We start from the raw sequence: 20,835 nt of genomic DNA, 5'->3' as shown, positions 1-20,835 counted from the left end.
ACAAAAACAAAACAGATAGAAATGTGCCACAAATGCCTCAAAGTTTTCCTCATGGAGGAAAAATGGCTAAAAGAATCTCTGCTCATTTAATTTGGTTAGGATCATCAAGGGGTAATATCGACAAGGAGGAACCCACTTTGATTAGAATAGAATTCAATGATGCACACATCTGAAAGATCTTTTTAAAAGTTGCCAGCTCACAGGGTATTGGATGTTCAGCTTTTGTGTAAGCCTCTTAGCTAATTGTCAGGGCTTTGCTAATCCTTTGTCTTGTCCTTGTTTTATGAAGCAACTTTTTTGAATCACAAAGCTGCTCACATCTGGTGCAGCTGCTTTGAATGCTGCTCCTATCTCTTTCGGCAAAGGCATTAGACTTGCAAAGCAGCTGTAGAGCAAAAAAGGCAAGAAATGTAAGGCTACAATGTGAAACGGTGTCATGAAAATCACAAGACTTTATTTTCCATATGCAGAGGGTTTAAAATGGTACACTTAAACAGTAAAATACCATTTGTTTTATTTCTGAGAAAACTGTAACTTATGCTGTTCCTTGTCTCATTCCCATGCATCTGGCCCTGAATGTTCAACTGTACACATTGGGGCAATGATTCAGAAAAGATCAGTGTACATTTCTGAAAAGCTCCTTTAATCAAATTTGAGGATTTCCACACGAGGAGCAGTCTTCAAAGTTGACTCTTCTGTAATAAACCGCATTTACATACAGACACGACACTATGAAAAGCTAAACACTCTGAAAACCTTAACCTAAACTATCATGATTACAATCGAAAATTATTCTGCAATTCTATGGCTAGTTGGAAAGATATCCTAGTAATTTGGGCACATATAAAAGTATAAAAACAGAGGGAGCCCACAGTTCAACACTAATCAACAAACTTAAAGCCTCAGAGACATTTGGTGAAACCAGCATTTCCCCATCCTTCAATAGACTATTCGATGGAGGGATGCTCTTCACCACCTGATTCATGATTTCTTCGTGGCAAACCTCTCACACCATCTCCAATAGCTGAGCAAACTGAGAGAAAGCTACTTCCCATGTCAGATGTTTCCTTTTTAAGCCTGCATCTCTTTCACTAACCCAGGAAGAAATCCCAAAATGAAACACGATCTCTTCAAACTGCAGCTGTACGCATTTTACCTTCAGTTCCTTCAACTTCAATTAGGTGGTTGGGTTTGTATATGCATGGTCTACAGGTGAGGAATGCAGCCTCTAAAGAATGAGGGAACATTCATAATCTATATGTGTCAATATTTGTTACATAATTCTACTGGGTTGTGAGTGATAAGAACATCTTTCAGAAAAACACAAACTGCAATTTCCCACTTAGAATAAAGAATCTGTTAATTTCTTTCCCCTTTCCCATAATCACCCAGTATAGTATGCAGACTTACAAATGGGGGCATACATGCTTTGCATTCTGTTGTAAGGTTGCAAGGGGCTTGCCTCACATCTTAACTGATTCATCCAGGTATGACAGAGAAAAAGCCTTTTTTATGATGCCTCATAAAACTTGGTAGAAAATGATGCCACGTAGTTTCTTTCCTACTGCAAAACTATGTAGGCAGGAAGAGAAGTCTACTTCTACTTGTATACTTATACATAAGTATACAAGATACTTATGTCTTAAACATTTCTAACTTAATGACTATATCAAGAATTGCAAACTATATACCAGGAAGTCCTCTGCTAGGATAACCAATGTGGTGCCTCCAGTTGGGTTTGATTACACCCCATACTGCTTAAATACTGACCATATCATGAGCATCCCGATTCCAGTAGTCCCATTTTGAGCATGCTATAATGTCTCTCTGAATTAACAACTCTAAATCTCCCTCCATATTAAAGTGGGAACCGAAAGGGTGAGCAAAGTCAGCAACTCGCTTCAAGAGAAGTATCATTGGCTTCACCCACTAGTCAACTGCATTTTTATCACAATGAGCTGTATGAATCCAGCTGAAGTGGTTAGTTTATGGCACAAATGTGTCCTGCAAATTCAGAAAGCCTTTGTGTTATACACCTGTATGGGTCAGTTTATAACCCATTCCTCACAGGCTTTTAAGTTTTTTTCCCTTCAGCCTCAGCCAAAGGACTTGGGAATTCTTCCAAATACTTGAAAAGCCAGTAGCCTGCCAACCCCTGCACTACATCATTAAATGAGAAGTTCAGGAGATGGTGTAGATAATAAGATTTGATAGCTGAAGTGAGCTGTTAAGGACCCTGGCTTGGGAAACGTAAAACACCCAACAACTAGCTAGCAGATGTCATGAGACACAAAAATTATATCTGGTGTATTACACACATATTCTACCCAGTACAAAGGCAAATGGAAGCTGCCCACATGCAGTTCCAGATGCAAGTCCCCAAACAGCCAGCCAGCCCCTGATCACTAAGACTAAGTAGTCAAAGTTTGATCAGAAGTGGAGTTAATGGTTGTTATATTCTGCTTCATAACAAACAGGGTCCATGCCTTTCCTTCTAGAGACCAAAAAAACGGAGTGTAGAAGGACTCTTGTTAAATGATCGTAACAGCTGGAAAGTCCCTTTTAAAACTATGTGTTTAATTGTTGCTTCTTCCCATCCTTTTCAAAACCAAATGATAAAGAATATGATCAGTATGGACCATCTTATTTGTATATATTGTACGCTACTTAGAACTGTGCAGAATTTATTTCTCTTAAGTATTGTACAAGAACCATCTGAATTCCAAATGACCTGAATATAGTTGTGAGCTAAAATAGCTGCATTCACACATAATTGTAAAGCCAGATTTAGGATTATGATTTGTGATTATGCTTTACGCATCCTACCCTATTATACTGTGCATATTAAGCTAATCTAAAAGTAAACAAATTGAATTGCACTTTATTGCCATGCAGGAGCCAGGACAAGGTTTGAATTTCTCTACACTAATCTGGTCTTGGAAAGAAACAAAAGTTCTTTTGCTTCTTAAATTCACTCAAAAGTGGGGAGGGGGGGGCAGCTCCACACCTTTGAACTGGAATGTATAGTCTGCAATATCTTATTAAGGTTATCAAATCTAGGCTGCAGAAATGCAATCTCCAGAAGCTAATTTAGATATTAAAATAAACAAATTACCATTTGATGCCATTTTGTGGGCATTTTGCACATCATAATAATCTCCTTTACCAGCATTTGAGAGTTAGCCTTCCCTTTTGCATTCATGAAAAAATCCTCTTAAAATTAATAAGTGATTACCCTCCATCATTTATTCAAAGGTTTAGCTAAATCTTCTCCAAACAGGCTTGCACCCTTTTGCTGCCAAACCTCATAGAAGTTGCTTTACTTGGTGCCTCCATCTAAATACCAAGAGTTCAGAATCTCTTAAGAAGAGGCGATGCAGTTCAAGAGTAAGCAAGATAAATAACCATCCTAACCCTCCTATTTCAATCTTAGCTCTGCTATGAACGTGTGGGGTTGGGTGGGGGGAAGGCTGAAGCATTCTGCTCTACAAAATCTCAGCCCACTATGTGCAATAGTGATATAGGCGTAAGTAATGATATAGGCCTAAGTAAAGGGGTTGTCCTAATACTGTTTCTGAAGCCCTTAGAACAGTGGCATTATGCAAATAATGAATAATACATTGAAAGCCCCCCGAAAAACAATCCAGCCATCGCTGGAACAGCCTCCTGCACTCCAGGAAATTCCCAGCTAACTGGAACATTTGGCAACTGTAGTTTTGACACATCTGGACCACACCTTGTGGGAGAAAACTGAATTAGAACAACACTGATTTCATTTGGTTCTGATCTCAATTTTTGTCCTTTTCTCAACCAGCAACTATGTATTCTAAACCAACAATTTATTATTGAGTTTTTTTTTAAAAAAAATTATAGCTTTCTTTCATTGTGATTCCTTCCTTTCCAAAGCAAAACAATGTGGATTCCGATGGGGAATACTTAACATTAAACTGGAACGTTAGGCTGATTTCAGTCCATTTCCTCTCAGCGGCAGGCCAGGAGTTCTGCTGAGTATGCAAGCTGGAGGCAACTGTGTCTTCTGCAGGAACTCACGGCCAGGTTGCTGGATGGAGGCAAGCAGAGAAACAAGCAGCAGAGGCATCTGTTGGAAGGAAAGAGCAGTTCCAGTGGAAAGGGAAACCAGCGCTGATGGTCTAGGATCCAGCCTCTTGTTCTTGGCCCACGGCTTCCAGAAGCAGCCCCATCGGCGTGCGCTTAAGCCCAATGTTCTCGATTTTGTTCTCAATCTTGTTTTTAAGGTTCCGCAGACGCAGGGAGGCGTGGGTGAGGCTCACTGCAAGGGAATGGGTTGCTCATTGGTAACAGAGGAATAGGCAGAACCGCCTCCTCCCGCTTCGCACCAGAATCTCAACACACACCCTATTCCCTTAAATCAGTCCTCCTGAATGGACCGTGGGTATGCTTAAATTCCTTAGCTAGGGGAAGATGCAGGGTGGGGAATCCTTGGCCCTTCAGATCAGTTTCAGTTTTATAAAAGAGAGACAGTGAGGAAGAAAGCCCACCACAGTCTGCAAACCCAAACAAGCCAGCAAGCCATGCTGTCAGCTTTCAGTTTCCCCTTTATTAAAACAAACCAACCAACCACAACTTGCCATTGTTTTCCTAAGAGTATGGCACATATAATAAGGGGGATTAAAAGCAGTGACACCTCTTGAAGTGCCATGGTTTTTTCACTCCTGTAGATCATGCAACTTGTTTGAAGCCTGAGCAAAAATCTCTTCCCCTATCTTCTCTCTACATGAAGCCGTGGGCAGCATATGGGTTGCAGCGTAAGATGGGAAAACGAAGCATTTGGCAACGACTGCTTCTGTGTTTTCACATTGATCCTTACTACAGGAAAAGAAGAAACATGTCCTCTCATGCTAAATGAAATCCAATTCTCTTTGCTTGCATGTCTCACCAAAGTCCACCCCTTGAAAAATTCTGCCCACCACATCCTGAGAATAAAGCATGCATTCTGCACAAGCCGTAAAACAGATTGGGAGCGACACAACAGATGTAGGGAACAGCAGGCATACTGGCTGCACCGATGCCACGTAGCCTTCCCACATAGACCTCGGCTGGGAACTCACACATTATGGGCAGAGCGATGAAAATCAAGAAGATGGCAGAGCCTTCGAAAAGAGACACCAGGAAATACACAGCACCAAGGACGGCAAAGAAACACAGGCCAGGGTAATTCCGCCGGAAGCGTCGCATGGGAGGCTTGTTCTCAGCTGCCCAGACAAAACCTCCAAAGAGCAGACATAGGAGTAGGCAGCTTAGCAGAATCAGCATGGGTTGGAAGTACCTGCAGAATGAGACCCCAGAGTCAATCTTCACTTCAGCCCATAAGGGAGTACCATATGCAATTCAGATGTGCATTTAATCCAGAAGACGTTTTTGGGTGGCCCACTCTGAGGCCCTTCTGTAGTTGCTGATGGTTTGGGATCTCCTAAACACCTGGAGTGAGGGAAATGGGTGAGGAACATGATTAGGGCCTGAAGGTCCCTCTGCTGCATTTGCTGAGGGTCCCAAATCTGAGGGGGATGGCATCTATAGAGACCTTCCAATGTGAGACCGTTCCAAAGAGCCAGCCCTATATGCAAAAATGCTTCCAGGCTTCGTTCCCCTTGAACGAAGGTGAACAAAACCTGTTTTCCTCCTGAAAACAGGGAATAACCACCCACTTCTTCTGCACAATCAGATCTGCGGGCCATCTCCAGTGGTGAGAAGTGGTGCTGCAATGAACTTAGAGCCAAGCCCTAAAAAGGGCTTTTATGCATAAAAACCAGTAGTTTAAATTCAACTTGGAAGCTACTAGGGATCCTATAGAGCAGACATGTCAAACTTGTGGCGTCACGTGACGTCGCGCGACGTGTCAGAACTTTTTCCCATTGCCGGCAATGGGATGGGCATGGTTTCTCTGTGACACTCTGGCCTGCGGGCTGGCAGTTTGACACCCCTGCTATAGAGGGAGTTCAGTGCAACTGTGAGGCCCTGGGCTGTTGCATTTGGTGCCTATTGAAAGTTCAGGTTAGTCCTGAAAGGCAGCCCTATGTACAGGTAGTCCTCGACTTACGACCACAATTGGGAATCAGAATGTCCACTGCTAAGTAAAAGGCTGTTGTTCAGTGAGTGGTGCCTCATTTTATGAGCGTTTTTGCCATGGCTGTCAAGTGAATCACGGCCGTTGTTAAGTGAATCACACGGTCATTAAGCAAACGTGGCTTTCAGAAATTGGGTCGGGAAGGTCGCCAATGGCAACCGGGTGGCCTTGAGCGGCTGGCACCCTTGTGAATGAATACAGGCCGATTGCCAAGGGCCCGAATGTTGATCACATGGCCATGGCGATGCTGCAGTGGTTGTACATGTGAAAGGACCATAAGTCACTCTTCTCAGTGCCGTTGCAACTTTGAATAGTTGCCAAACAAACAGTGGTAAGCCAAGGGTTACCACCTGATCAGTGTGTTGCACTAATCTAAGCAAGGTGATGAGGGCAATGGGGCCCTGTAGCGAGCTCCTTACATCCAGGTAAAGGTAAAGCTGGGCAAAACCTCCCCACTGCCTCCACTGGGTTGCTCCAGTCAGAGTCAAACTACTCCCTGATAGCTTCACATGGATAAATACTGAATAATGGAAGAGAGAACTTGACCCCTGTGCTACAGATACAACTTTGACTGACAACCTTTTGTTTAGTGACTGAAGTGACCACAGCACAGGGGGGAAAAATGACTTACGACCGTTTTTCACACTGATGACCATCGCAGACTCCCCACGGTCACACGATCAACGTTCAGACGCTTGGCAACTGGCATGCATTTATGACGGTTGCAGTGTCCTGGGGCTTTTTTTGGGGGGGGGGCGCACACTGCAGCTTCAAAAAAGCCCAGCTTGACTCTGCAACCAGGCCAGTCGTGCCTTGCCAGAAGTGGGAACAAGAAGATGGCGAGGGTGAGCTGGAACAGCAGAGCGCAAGGTGGGGATGGCAACTGCAGCTGGGACTGGGGTTTCCTGGGGTATGGCAACCAGCCCCAGAGCGGCACAGTTCCGGGGCTGCTTGCTGCCCTATAAGGCAGGTTGCATGGTGGTCAGAAGGGCAGAGATGGGGAGAGAGGCAGACAGAGGGGAGTTGAAAGCAGCCCCTTAACGAGGTTGGGAGGGACCAGGCTCAGAATGACTTGGATTGGGGTGGGTCCCCAGCTTATGACCGGTGGAATTCACCTATTATGGGAAATGGGAAGTGCCATCACTAAGCAATAGTGATAACAGTCACATGACATTGTGCTTTACGACCACATCACTTAGGGACAGGGACTCCATTCCCAATTATAGCCTCAAGGGTGCCATAATTGCCACTACCACTCAATCTCTTCATCCCTACCACTACAATGAAGTGGCATGTGGAAGAAGACCACTGTTATTTCAAGCAGTTTAACGAGGTATTTTGATTTCATGTTCACATTTTAAAAAGTCTAGAAGTTTAGCGCTCATTCCCTGCTAGGTTTTAAGGAGGGGAAGAAATCTTCATGTAGCTTCGAAGTTTTTCTTGCTGTGAAAGTTTCAGAGTTTTGATTCCCATCTCAGAGTCATGTGCCACCCAGTCAAGGGCAGATCCTGACCACAGCAGGGCCTTGAAGTCACAGTGACAGGTTTTGATAAAAACCTTGGGGTTGTTTTTGTTTCCGTTGGGTAGTGTGAAAATTGGCCACCCTTGGTGTACCTCTGTTATTAAGGAGCTCCTAGGTGGAGCTTGTAAGAGATTTGAGTTTTATGCTGTTTAATTTGTTTGCTTTAGCTAATAACATTTAAAATACCTTTGTTTACTGGGGTGTTCATTGTCTCTGGTTCCAAAAGAACCGATTGCCTGGGCACCTGATTTCTGCCCTGGCACTTGCCAAAACACTACTGACTAGAATCATCCACTAGAGCAGAAATACCATAAAAATGCCTCCAATCCACTGATGATGATCCAAAAGATATCAAAGTTCACTGAGAAAAAGGCCAGGACAGATACACCAGCCCTATGCAGGGGTCAGTGACAAAAGCTGTTTCAGTCACATGCTTTGACGGATAAGAGCCCAAACAATTCCATTTGCAAAGAGCTATTCAAACATAGTTTTTCAGAGCAGCATTTGCAGACTCTGCTGCCTGGGGACAGAGGAAGACTATCTCGTTGTTACAGTTAGGCTACAGAGTAGACTTTCTCGCACTGTAGTTTTAAACTTGAGTACCAAAAGCCTAGGAGGAAGCTCCAGTTTGCCATCTTCCAGACGCGTTATGATTACAAGTTACGATTTCCCATTTGTTGGCCACGCCGTTTCCATCGCCGGCAGTTCCCCCCCCCCACTACCTACCCCAGGGTCATTAAAGGCACAGGCACTTCTTTCGCATCCTCAAACTTGGCCCTTTTATGACTTGTGGACTTCAACTCCCAGAATTCCTCAGCCAGACAGGCTGGCTGAGGAATTCTGGGAGTTGAAGTCCACAAGTCATAAAAGGGCCAAGTTTGAAGACCCCTGGCCCTATCGTATTAATGTTCAAAATCGCAGGAGCATTTAAAAAAAAAAGTGGCAATTTTCCCGCTTGCGTCCCTTTTTCCCTTCCCAAGACTGGAGCGGAGATTGTACTTAGCTTCCGTAATCCCACCTTCGGGTGATGAAATGTCTTCTCCTACAAAGGCCGGATTTCAATGATAGTAAAAAAAAAAAAAAACAACCCACCCTTCTCCATCTTAGTTCGGCCCTTCGCCTCCACCAACTAAGCCTGCCTGCCTATTGTTCGGTAACCGAGTCTCACCCACCCACCCACCCCACCTGCGCCCGATCCTCGCCTCCCGCCGGACTTCGCACAGTCGGACTCTCCTTCCGGCCGTGCTCCGCCCGCCGCCCTGGCACTCACCCGCCCAGCAGCAGCCCCGCGCCCAGCAGCAGCAGGTAATTGCTCTGGTAGTACAGGAGGTTGTTAACCACGCGGTTGTGCCAGCGCTGCAGGTCCCGCACGTCGGGGGCAGCTAAGCGAGTGGAGCCCAGGAGAAAATCATCCAGCCCCCGAATTGGGGGCAGCCGCACCTCGGACATCTTCGCTCGCTCGGGGCGGGAAGGACTACCATCCCCACAATGCATTGCGGCGATAAGACCTGCCGGCCGGAAGACGTGGAAACGGGAATTATTGCGGAGGAGACGGGGCAGGGCGTCGCCTTTAGCCGGCCGCTGGACTGGCTTTCTTTTCCTGGCCTTCTGTAACTCAGGAATCTTAATTGCCTCATAGCAACAGGAAAGATACGGCTCCTCCAAGGAAACGTTGAGGACTTCTACAAAGACCTGAAGGCAACCGTAGAAGCTACTTATAGATACAATAGGCCAGGGGGTCTTCAAACCTGGCCCTTTTATGACTTGTGGACTTCAACTCCCAGAATTCCTCAGCCAGGCACGCTGGCTGAGGAATTCTGGGAGTTGAAGTCCACAAGTCATAAAAGGGCCAAGTTTGAAGACCCCTGCAATAGGCTAAGCTACCTGAAAAGTCTGGCGTGACTTTTGAAAACAAATTGGAATGGGCCAAATAAATAGAAAAATGAAAAAAAAGCAAGATCGCTTTTGTGGCTTCTTCTGCTGTATTATCTTAAATATTAAATGGATTGATGGATCAATGACTTCAACTCCACGCCAGATGCAAATTTCCTTTGTTACGGTATCCCCCAGATGTGGCCATCTGGCTTCTATTTCTCTGCCTCCAGTAAAGCAAAGCCCACCACAGTTCCACTATTGGGTACCATTAGGATTTTTCTGATTTTAAACCAAAACCTACTTCTTTGGTGTGTGAACATGTTTTTTGGTCCTGTTCTTCAAACAAGTCTAAAAGGCTTGCCTTTTCTACAGCTCTTCAGATACATGGAAACAATCATTGCATCTCTCCATTGCTTTCTCCAGCTAAGTGCCTCCAATATGTTTTTCCTTAAAGGCCCTCATCTTGATTGCTCTCTTCTGGAAAAGTTTCAGTGTGTCAATCTTCTTCCTAAAATGCAGTATCTGGAACTGGATATATCATTCTAGTGTCCTGAGCAATGCACAATAGAAAGGAAGAAGGCTTGTTTCTCTTGATCCTGATACTGTTTTTCAGTTGATGAAGTTTAGAGCTGGCTTTGCTTTTTTTATTTTCAGCTGCACCGCATCTACCTCTGGTTCTGATCCATCAAGATACCCCAAATCTTTTTTTTTCTCCTGTGCTGCTACCCAATACCCTCCATCCTCTAATTTTTGAAATTCGCCTTATTAGTTTCCACCCAATGTTCTAGATTTTGGAGATTCTCCTGAATCTTGATACTGTCCGGTAAGATGTTAGTTCCTGTGTGATCAACAAACCTTGGAGGGCAGTCATGGGAAAGACACAACAGGCACAAAAGACACAATAAATAAATGACAATGCTGGGATTGGAAGGTTGTGTATTTGCTTTTTATCATTGCAGTCCCATTTGTATCTGGTCTTTCTTTTTCCAGAAACATCATTCCATTTGTAAGATGCTCACATTTAGCTTATTGTATCTTGGAGCCTGATCATGTCAGTAATCAACTCTCAGCTCCCATTATTGGTCACAGAAGTTCTTGGGTTTTTTCTTCACAACTATTCTCCTACATGTATGACATCAAACCATAGGGCAGTTTTAATGTAGTATGATGTGCAAATGCAGTCAAAGTTGAACGTCCCTCAAGTGCTAAGAAAATAGCAGCGAACAATGTTGTAAGGTTTCTAGCTACGTGACAGAATTGAATTTAATAAACACACAAAATGCTAAAAGCTTTTTTTGGAAAACAAAAATTTAAAAGTCCAAAATCTCACCAAATCTTATTGGTTCTTAATCTTACAAAAATTCTTGTTAAAACAATTTTGTGACTTCAAAAAATTCTGCTCAGTGTTTATTAATTAGAATGGCAGGGGGAGGCATTCACAATGGTAGTTATGAGTACTATACTGTATTTATATAACTAAATACAATAATATTGTTATAGAGAGAGATCAGAGAGAAGGCAGCACTAAAATGAATTAGTAGAAATGGAAAATAATTTAAAGCCACACAATTCATATGATGTTTAAATTAGATAAAGAAGAAGAGCAGAAGTATCTCTGTGTTTGATTTTCTGCTCTAATCTACCTGCTCTTATAGAAGTAATAAGGAAGGCATCTAGTCCACCCTAGCCTTTTTTCTCTATGAGGATGGGTTGCTATCTGGCCTTCTCCAATAAAGGATTACATACGGAATGACACTTCCCACATACATATACAGACAGACAATGATTAAGATTTCACATCAGAATTTCAGTTCTTCAGAATGTCCCCCATCCTTTATTGATCACAGAATGTCAATTAAACAACATAAACATCTGTTCTTGATTCTTAACGTTAACTGTGCCTTTTTCCTCCTCCCCAAATGCCCATCATTGTCGGGCGCTTCCAGATACTGTACGTACCTCCTAAGGTTCCAGGGTGTAGGAAATACAGTGATCTGACCAGTTCTCGCTCCCCAAACTCAGCTATATTTCTCAGTCCCACATGAATATGGCAGCTGAGTAAAGCAGCAATAAGAACAGACATCTGGAAAGGTGGCATCAAGAAATAAAGAATACAGCTGTTGTCCAGAATTCACCCCATCTTACAGCAAGGTTCTTTCTGCCTTTCCCATCTCAGCACTCTGCATTATATCTAATGATGGTCTTCTGCCAGCAGAATTCCTATTCCCCACAGCTTTCCCCCACACCTCCAAATTTGTTATGGAATATTAAGGAACCTCCCGGAACATATGGGGGCAAAGGTGGAGAGGAAAGGAGACTCCTGTTTGCTGCCTGTGCAACACTGGATTTCAATGCTTCAGCTTCACATGCTTTTGCCTGAACAATGGAAATAAAGCTACACTCAAAAGTCATCATCGTCGCATATATCCAAGTAGACGTCAAAGGCCTCGCGGTTGCAATTTCCATCAGGAGTGAAGACATACTTATGGAAAGTACCATCCACACAGATAGCTGTAAGAGCAGGAAGCAGAATTGAATGTGGGTGAGAGATCAAGAATGGGATTCATGAGAACTCAATGCATGACGAGATCACACGGCAGAAAATCTACAACGGTGCCACTAATAAATATAAGAAAACCAAACAGGAAAGGGAGGGAGGGGGTCCTTAACCTAAAGCAGACTGCTTTGCCATACTCAATGGCAGCACTGGACCTGGGTCATGGTTGCATGTGATACACTTGAAGAGGCCCAACACATCCCCTGCCTCTCATCAATGCCACTCACCAATGACTGAGTTGACGTTCTTGGAGGTGTTTCTCCCAAAAGCACAGATACAAGCAGACTCCGCTGGCACGGTGAAGCTGGCCAAGCTCCACTGAGAATCCACATACTGACCTATCATAGGCCCAACCTTTCCCACACGAGCCAATCTGCGAGAGAGCAGGAGAAAGAGTGGGATGAAAAGTATTACTGATGACCGTCTTTCATACCCATTTATAACACCATCCTCCCTGCCCCCGCGCTACATACGCTGAGCGGCGATTTAATCGGGTATCTTTCAAGGCAAAGATATGGACAGTCCCTTTGTCACTGGATGCACAGAGAAATGAAGAGTCGTGGCTGAAGTTAATGCTGTGAGGAAGAAAGGAGTTTCATCTGACAATTCAAGGTTTCTTCCTACGATCAGGTCACTATAATAGCAAATGCCTTCTTTTCAGGACATATTACTCCTGAAGAGGAGCCTGGTAAAATATCCCTTGACTGAGCCTCTCTTTCTGGAAATATTGGGAATGCAACTCCCATAATTCCTAGCCTGCCTGGCTAGGGAGTAGGAGTTATGGACATCATTATGGCGATGCCCCAGCACGATCAGTTAAATCCTTGGTGGTTTACATAGTAGTAGAAAACAAAACACCCACAAAACACAGAACTTTGTAACAGTGAAAGAAGAACAAAATAAGAAAAAACAAAATATTGTCCCAAACGGATTAAAAATGGGTTTTGTGAAGAGCTCTGTCTTCAACATCTCCCAGAATGTCCTTGCAGCCCCAATCCAGGTTGAACTAGGCTGAACTCTATTAGGAGTTTAGCAATTCCTAAAGCTATTATTATTGGCCACTCCAGATCACTGGGGCCTCTGAGAACACAACCAAACCTGGAATAGGATCATCTCACTGACACCCAGAACCCATAAGGAAAAGTCTATTGGAATGGGCCAAGAGCTTGCCAATTTTACCAGCATCTGAGATGAAACCTCTGAGAAACACATTAACAAGAAACGGGAGTGGCACCTATTCATAGAGTTGTTAAAGGTGGACCAAGTCCTTAGATATTGCCTTCTGCAGATTGTATCTCTTGTGCTATGCAAAGTTTCACTTGCTTAGTTTGCAAGCTTGCTTCACTTGTTACACAATAGCAGCCCAGGTTCCCTCACTTGTTTGCAAACTACTGGAGACGTACTGCTTTTTAGCTAGCAGAACAAACCAGTCTAACTGTGACTTGCAGTATTTGCTCTTCCAGTAATAGTGCATGGACTGATTGATTGATTGACTGACTGATTGGTTTGATCTGCATGGCTCTTCCATTTGACAAATCATTCTCTGTGGTAAACCACAAGCTTAAAACAATGATAAAAACAGCAAATTTGCCTAGGGTAACATACATCTGCATCAATTACCCACTAAAAATATCTTCCTAGCCAGTACTCAGGCAAAAGACAAATTCTGAAGCTTAAGAAGCAGGAAAGGTTTGAAACCTGAAGCCTTATTTTTCCACGTACAGAATAAAACCATCTAAAATCGTGATCGCTACAGTAAGGTGGCTTGATCTGATCTCACCTTCTCAATTCAAAGCTGCCTTCAAAAGTTAATAACATTCATCCTAATGCCATTGTGCCATTATCTGCCTCTGCTACAATCCCTCTGTGAGGTTTGCCTCAATTAGAAGTCTCACCACAGTACTTCAGGATACAGGGCCTGGCATTTCCCAAGAAATGGCATTAACAAGACTATCAGTTTCTCACCCCAAAGCCTGTAAATCAGGGGTGTCAAACTCACCACGTCTGGTGACGTGTCATGACTTTTTCCCCCCTTGCCGGAGCTGGGGTGGGCGTGGCTTCCGTGTGGTGCATCCAGCCCGCAGGCCGGGAGTTTGACACCCTGCTGTAAATAATTCAGCAATGCAGCTCATTCCCCTGCCTATTCTTTCATTTGTCTCCAGCAGTTGCAGTTAACAGATTATTTATTTCTCCACAGCAGGCTTGCGCTAATTCCTGCCAATGTTTTTTTTTTAAAGTAGTAAATTTACAGCTGCTGACATTGCCCCCCCCCCAAAACAAGTCTCACCACTGTCAGCTCCAGAACTTCCACTAGTAGAAGAATAGTGCATCAGTAGTCCAGGTGTTTCTCTGCAACCAGCAGGGATTTTTAATTTATCCATGTGGCCCTTTCGATAAGTTTTGCAGGCCTACCCTCTGGGGCGGATGGGCGGAGACTGAAGCAAGAGATCAATGGAGGAATGGAATCCGAGGTGCAATGCAGCCTTTCCAAGTAGCCTAGCCCAGGTAAAGGCAGAGCTTCACGCAATTTGCGAGGGAGGACCTACGTGAAGTGGGAACAGAGGGAGTTCTCACCAATACAAAGTTGCTGGATCCGTCCCTCTCCTGAGCTCTACTAGCTTCTCCTTGGTCTGTGTGTCAAAGAGGCGGATAAGGGTCCCTTTCTTTGAGGCAGAGGCCACAACAGTGCCCTGTTGGTTGAGGGAGATACAGGCAATCTCGCTCTGATGAGCATTGATGGTGAATGGGGCAGACGAGGTGCCGGGCTTGGTGCTTGAAAGATCCTAAGGTGAGGACAAATCATAATGAAGAAGAAACAAGATTTGATTTTGATTTCAACAGAGTGGTTTGCAAAAAGCCTGTCACATGCTTGGATATTTCCTTCTGGCCAATGCAGCCTCTTACCAGACTATGCTTAAAACACCTGAATCGGAATTTGCTCATTACTGTATTAGGAACTTTATGTCTACGACACCAATGAAACAAATTATATATTAGAAAAAGGATATCCTATCAGAATCTAAGAGCACAACAGTAAAAACAATATAAAGAAACTTAGAAATAACAGTACAATGGTAAAATACAAGCAAATACGGAAGGAAGAAAAGGGTAAAGAATGCCTGAGTTGAGCTTAAATCTTCGCTCATAAGCATGTCTGTGTTTCTTTCTTGCTAGTATGGGGATTAAATCCACACCCCAAGCCCCCTGCCCCAAATAAAATCAGAACTAATGCCATCAACATACAGAAAACACCCCCTGTAATAATAAACACGGGAAGAAAACAGAGCATGATCCAAATCTTTGGCAACTTCCAATCTTTCTCATGCAGAATGAAAGCAAAAGAGCCCATCTGATAATCAAGTTGAAATTGGCCATGAAATGTACGGGGAAGGCGACCTGGGAAACGCAAGCTTCTCTTTTTAGCGAAAGCCTCTACAATCCTGGAGGAATAGACCTAATAATGAAGGTGCAGAACCCTGTCTGAATGTGTGTACTGCAATGTTGGGTCTAGAGCAGACATGTCAAACACAAGGCCCGGGGGGCCGGATCCGGCCCGCGAAGTGGTTTCATGCGGCCCGCAAAGCCATCCTGGAAACAGTCAGGGAACGGCCCCCACTGCCTTGGCCCTGGCCCAGAGACCCTCCTTCTGCCAGAGACCCTCAGATCTGTCCCACTCCCACCCAGGCCCCCATAGGCACCCTTGACGCAAATGATGTAGAGCTGGCCACGCCCACCCAGTAGGCCATACGCACTCTAGCCACGCCCACCCAGTAGGCCACGCCCACCCTGTCCATACCCACCCGGCCCCCTGAGGGCAACTGCAATGCTGATGCGGCCCTCAATGAAATTGAGTTTGACACCCCTGCTCTAGAGTAAACATGACGAGGCCATTTTCCCACACTAAAAAAATCAGTCCCGGGCATTGCTCTTTGCCCCATTTTACACAATCAACTAACACAGGTGACTCATTTGATTTCTATTTACAGGTTGTCCTCAACTTAGGATTGTCCATTTAACAATTCAAAGTTACAACGGCCTCCCAAAAACTGACTTATAACCTATCCTCGAAGTTATGGCCACTGTACCACTCCTGCAGTCACATGATCACGATTTGGGTGCCTGACAGCCGGTTTGCATTTACAACACTTGCAGGGTCTTTTGGACACGTGATTTGTTACCTTCCCAGTCAGTTTCTAACAAAGAAAGTCAATCGGGGAGGCCGGATTTGCTTAACAAATGTGTGATTCACTGAATAGTACACAAGTCACTTAATGACCATGTTAAAATGGTCATAAAATTTGATCTGGTCATGTGAGAACTCACTTAACAACCACCTCACAGTGACCAAAATTCTGGTCCGAGTTGTGGTTTTAAATCAAGTGCTACCTATACAGGTTACTTTGTGTGATAAATAACACAATATTATGAAGTATGTCAGAATCAAATGTGATTATCATCTGCCTATAAAGAAATATTGTCATTCTCACTAGCTTACGTAAGATTATGTTGTCTTCTTTTTGGTATTGGGCATGGTACAATTGATTAAGATTTTCTCATGTCCATCCTGTCATCTCCATCACCCTACCACATAACACTCACCACGAGCTGTAAGCTGCCACATTTATGCCCAGGGAAAACCAGGAGCTGCTTTTCCAAACTGGGACATAGATCACAAAGCCCTGAGGTGAGAGAGAGAGAGAGAGAGAAAGACAAAAAACAGAGAGGCATCTGTCAGACTTAATCCATATGAAGGAGCAGCACTTCATTTATGCAAGTAAAGGAAAACAGGAACGAAATGAGGGAATCACTGAGTCATTTTACCTTTGGGGTTGTCCCTGGTGTCAAACTCAAAGAGCTTAGTGGGGTTGTCGGGGAAGGAATACACATAGATTCGATTCCGCAGCACAATTATTATTCTGCAAAGACAATACAGGGATGTACAGTTGTAATACAGGAATACAGGCAGCCCTTGACCTATAACTACAATTGGGACTGGAATCTTGGTCGTTGAGCAAATCAGTTGTTAAGCGAGAGACTGCAATCAAGGCATTCCCGTGTGGTCCTTAATCAATCTCATGGGTCACTGAGCAGATGAAGTCCCAGGTAAGGAGCATGGGGTACCTCAGGGGGGTGGGGGAAGCCAAGACAGGCTATGTGTGAGTCAGGGTGTGGACGCTGCAGATAAGTGTCTCTGCTCAGAGGTTGAAAATCCTGTTTGGATTTTGGTAGGGAGGATTTTCAGCTCTGGAGCAAAGAGAGACTTGTCCACAGCATGACAATAATTTACGTGCAGTCTGTGCAAGGCCCTCCCAGACCTCCTCCACCCACTTGAGACACCCCAGGCTCCTTGCCTTACTGTGCTGCTTCTCCACTCTGCTTGAATTTTGGCAAGGAGGATTTTCAGCTCCAGAGCAGAGAGGCTTGTCTGCAGCCTTCCAGGGCCTCCCCTACTCGCATTAGGCTCCTGTGCTCCTTACGTTACTACACTTTCCCTTCACTCTGCTTGGATTTTCAGTCCCTGAGCAGAAGGACAAGTCTCTGCAGTCCAGAGCTGAATTTCTTCCCTGCCAAAATCCAAGCAGAGTGGAGACATAGTACGATAAGGTACCTCGGGGGGGGGGGGGTAGAGGAGTTGGACTTAGTCTGTGACTGAATCCTCTTTTGATTCCATCCCAAGTTTTGCTACTACTTCTCCTACATTACCATTATAGTATTATACAAAAGTATTAGAGAATATTGCTGCAGAGGCTATTTTATTTATTACATTTATATGCCACACATCTTGCCTAGAGGCAACTTAGGCAGCTTACAGCAGAGTAAAAACAAGGCAAAATATTCAATTAGAATTGTATATCTTTACAAATTTGTATTTGTTTCCAACCAGTGGGTCAATATGACAATGCTTGATACAAGAATATAAACTGATACACATTCAAATGTTCTAATTACCGGTACTTTTTTTCTGCTTCAACCAATGATGCCAGTACAGACTTTACTGTAAACAAATTGCATTGATATAATATTGTAATAGGTGTTATTGTGGCAATCAAATTCAGATAAGCAGAAGGATATAGCACCCTACCCATGTTCCGGAACCAGTAGAAAGAGAATGAACTCGAAACATACTTGTCATGTCTCATGCGAACAGCCAGTGCTGGTTTGGTGAAGGTGAACTCCAGTACTAATTTGTCTTTGCCTTCCTTTCCTTCACGAGAATCATCCCAGATCAAGACTACAATGGAAGCATGAGGAAACAGAAGACACAGATCAACAAGGACATAGAGAAACAGGGAGAAGATATGTCCCTGTTAGGGGAGAATCAGAGATCATATTTGCTTCTCTCTGTAACACTGTTGAAATTTAGAATTCATGATTCATTTGCTTTGATTCCACTTCCTCCCCTGAGAATACCAACCTGAGATCTCAGAGAATTTAGGGTTGCCACCTCCTCCTACAATAGCAAGGAGATTAGAACGGTGTAGCATTTCAACCAGCCCTACGCTGCCCACCTGTTCGTGATCTAGCGGGGAAAAAACCAAGAGGAAATATTGTAGGACTTACTGCACAGAAATAGAGATATTTCACAATCTTACAGTTTTAGCTCTTTGCTCCTTACCAAGGTGCCCCTTCTCCATAAGTGGTTCCACATTATAGATCCGAACACCTGTCTCCATAGCACAGCAGAAACAACCTATTATGCGAGAGGATAGATCAACTGTGTGGTATACTGGGAACATCATGACTCACTTGTGCCAAAATGAAGACTATAATGTACTAGTGGTATTAAGACTACCAGCCCAAGAACCCCTGAAACAAAAAAGGCATTTCCTAGCAAACAGAAAGTATATTTCCATCAACACGGCTATTCTCAGATGCAGGGATTACAGATCACCTTATGAGCTGAAAATATCCCAGAATTCTTGTTTTGAAGGGCCTGTGACTCTCAGTTACAACTCCCTAATAAAAGAGTGCTAGATCTCCTGAGGAACAGAATTCAGACAAATTAAATAACTTACTCTGATCTTGATTGAAGCGCAGGCTATTAACCCCACGTTGCTGAGCCATAAGAGCTTGATGGGACAGCCTCAGTTGAGGCAGGCACACAATGTTCTTGGTTCTTTTCTGTTACCCAATAAGGTACCCATCATGGTGCAGAAAGACAAAATCAAGACAGAGATATGATGCCAGTGGAAGGCCAGATAGCCCTGATGACATTTTTCAGCAGGTCCTAAGAACATACTAGCTTTCCTATGTATTTTGTCATCTCAGCTGAAGAGACCACCCTATATAAGGGCACCAGGTTTTTTTAAATTTTATTTTTTATTTTAATTCCATTTATATCCCGCCCTTCTCCGAAGACTCAGGGCAGCTTACAAGCTTAGCAGTAGCCTTCATTCTATCTATATGCCTGCTTGTTAGGGCTTTCACACACACACACCCAAGCGGCATTATTACAAAGTCAGCTTAATTGCCCCCAACAATCTGGGTCCTCAAACAATCTGGTTGCCAAAGATACCTTTGGCCACTCATATCTGTCTCATTTAAGAACTTCTATTTCTCTTCAGTTGCTTCAATTTAACCTCAGTTCCTTCCGTTACCATTCTTTCTTCATGGGCTGACTCCAGTGTTTGTTCTCAGGACCTCTTCTTACTCCCTACAGCCCACTAAGCAATAAAACGATTCTCTCTCCTAACAGGGATCTGGTCTTATCAACCTCACAGTCACCACTATCTCTTCCCGTGCAAGGGTTCATACTCCTTGCAAGGTCTCCTCAAACAACATATACCTACTTCCCACTTCGGCAAGCAAGCTAGCCCGTCCTCCCCTCCCCAAATTCTTCCAACACTCAACTCAGTCTGTCCTAACAGTGGAGATACAGGAACCTACCTGCCATTTCGGTTTCTTTCCTAAAAATCTGAAGAGGCCTACCTGAAGTTTGCCACCCCTCTTCCTCCCTCCGCTTCACCCGCAAGATTCCTTACCTTTCCCCACTTTATTTACATCGACACCAGCTATTCCTGTGGTAAACAACAGCTGGCACGCAAGCTACTTCCGTTTTAGACCGCAGAGAATAGGCACCAGAGCGCTTACGTAATCTAGGAAGTGCTAAAGTCTCGACGGCCATGTTGGAAACTGGCAGGGAGCCGTGAGCTGTGAATATACGGGGATTCTCTCTCTTGCCACAGGGGAAGGGGCCGGGTCTGTTATCAAGGCGGCCATTTTTGAGACTGGCAATACGAGTCATTCAGCCGTCCCGTTGCGGGAATCTACCGGGGCTAAAGATAAAATACGTTTCTAAAGAGTTTAAATAATGTGATCAAGTAATTAAAACGCAGTAACAGCGCTGCTCCTCAGAAACACAACATTAAAAAAATAAAGGTGTGCATAAGGAAAGATAAAAGCACCTGTTGTTTCACTGGCTAATGGAAAGGACCAGATTTATCTCCAGGAAATAACTTCTCAGAGCAAGGGAGGAAGCCAAACTGCATAACATATGTTAGAGATACTTTGGACTCTGTGATCCTTAATATTCTTGAACTACTTAAACTTAGGAGAATCCCAAATCAACATAAATTCCCCTTAGTAAATGGCCCAAATCAAAATGCTTATTTGCATTTTCTAATGGAAAGGACCAGATTTATCTCCAGGAAACAACTTCTCAGAGCAAGGGAGGAAGCCAAACTGCATAACATATGTTAGACATACTTTGGACTCTGTCATCTTTAATATTCTTGAACTACTCAAACTTAGGAGAATCCCAAATCAACATAAATT

General features: G+C 43.9%; 2 protein-coding genes across 5 annotated transcripts; both read right to left on the bottom strand.

The window, feature by feature from the left end:
• Positions 1-434: 434 nt before the first annotated feature.
• Positions 435-9,199, bottom strand: PRAF2 (PRA1 domain family member 2). Its single transcript, XM_083354149.1, has 3 exons — positions 8,899-9,199; positions 5,091-5,308; positions 435-4,291 (listed from the first exon to the last, which is right to left on the bottom strand). Exons 1-3 carry the CDS (start codon positions 9,120-9,122, stop codon positions 4,152-4,154), a joined length of 582 nt encoding a protein of 193 aa, XP_083210275.1. The 5' UTR covers positions 9,123-9,199; the 3' UTR covers positions 435-4,151.
• A 2,115-nt stretch (positions 9,200-11,314) lies between these two features.
• On the bottom strand, positions 11,315-20,179 carry WDR45 (WD repeat domain 45). Of its 4 annotated transcripts, none has more exons than XM_083356205.1 (11): positions 20,043-20,179; positions 19,077-19,182; positions 18,677-18,751; positions 18,476-18,580; positions 18,187-18,292; positions 16,882-16,976; positions 16,660-16,739; positions 14,635-14,843; positions 12,534-12,635; positions 12,288-12,433; positions 11,315-12,014 (listed from the first exon to the last, which is right to left on the bottom strand). In XM_083356205.1, exons 2-11 carry the CDS (start codon positions 19,123-19,125, stop codon positions 11,905-11,907), a joined length of 1,077 nt encoding a protein of 358 aa, XP_083212331.1. In that variant the 5' UTR covers positions 19,126-19,182; positions 20,043-20,179; the 3' UTR covers positions 11,315-11,904. The 4 variants fall into 4 exon arrangements, with proteins under 4 accessions (XP_083212331.1, XP_083212332.1, XP_083212333.1 ...); XM_083356206.1 differs by lacking the exon at positions 20,043-20,179 and adding an exon at positions 19,990-20,010; XM_083356207.1 differs by lacking the exon at positions 20,043-20,179 and adding an exon at positions 19,948-19,966.
• Positions 20,180-20,835: the final 656 nt, after the last annotated feature.

The sequence above is a fragment of the Vipera ursinii genome, assembly GCF_947247035.1.
Source record: "Vipera ursinii genome assembly, chromosome: 2".
NCBI lineage: Eukaryota > Metazoa > Chordata > Lepidosauria > Squamata > Viperidae > Vipera > Vipera ursinii.
Note: the sequence above shows the minus strand (reverse complement) of the source record. Positions and strands in the feature narration are given on the sequence as shown.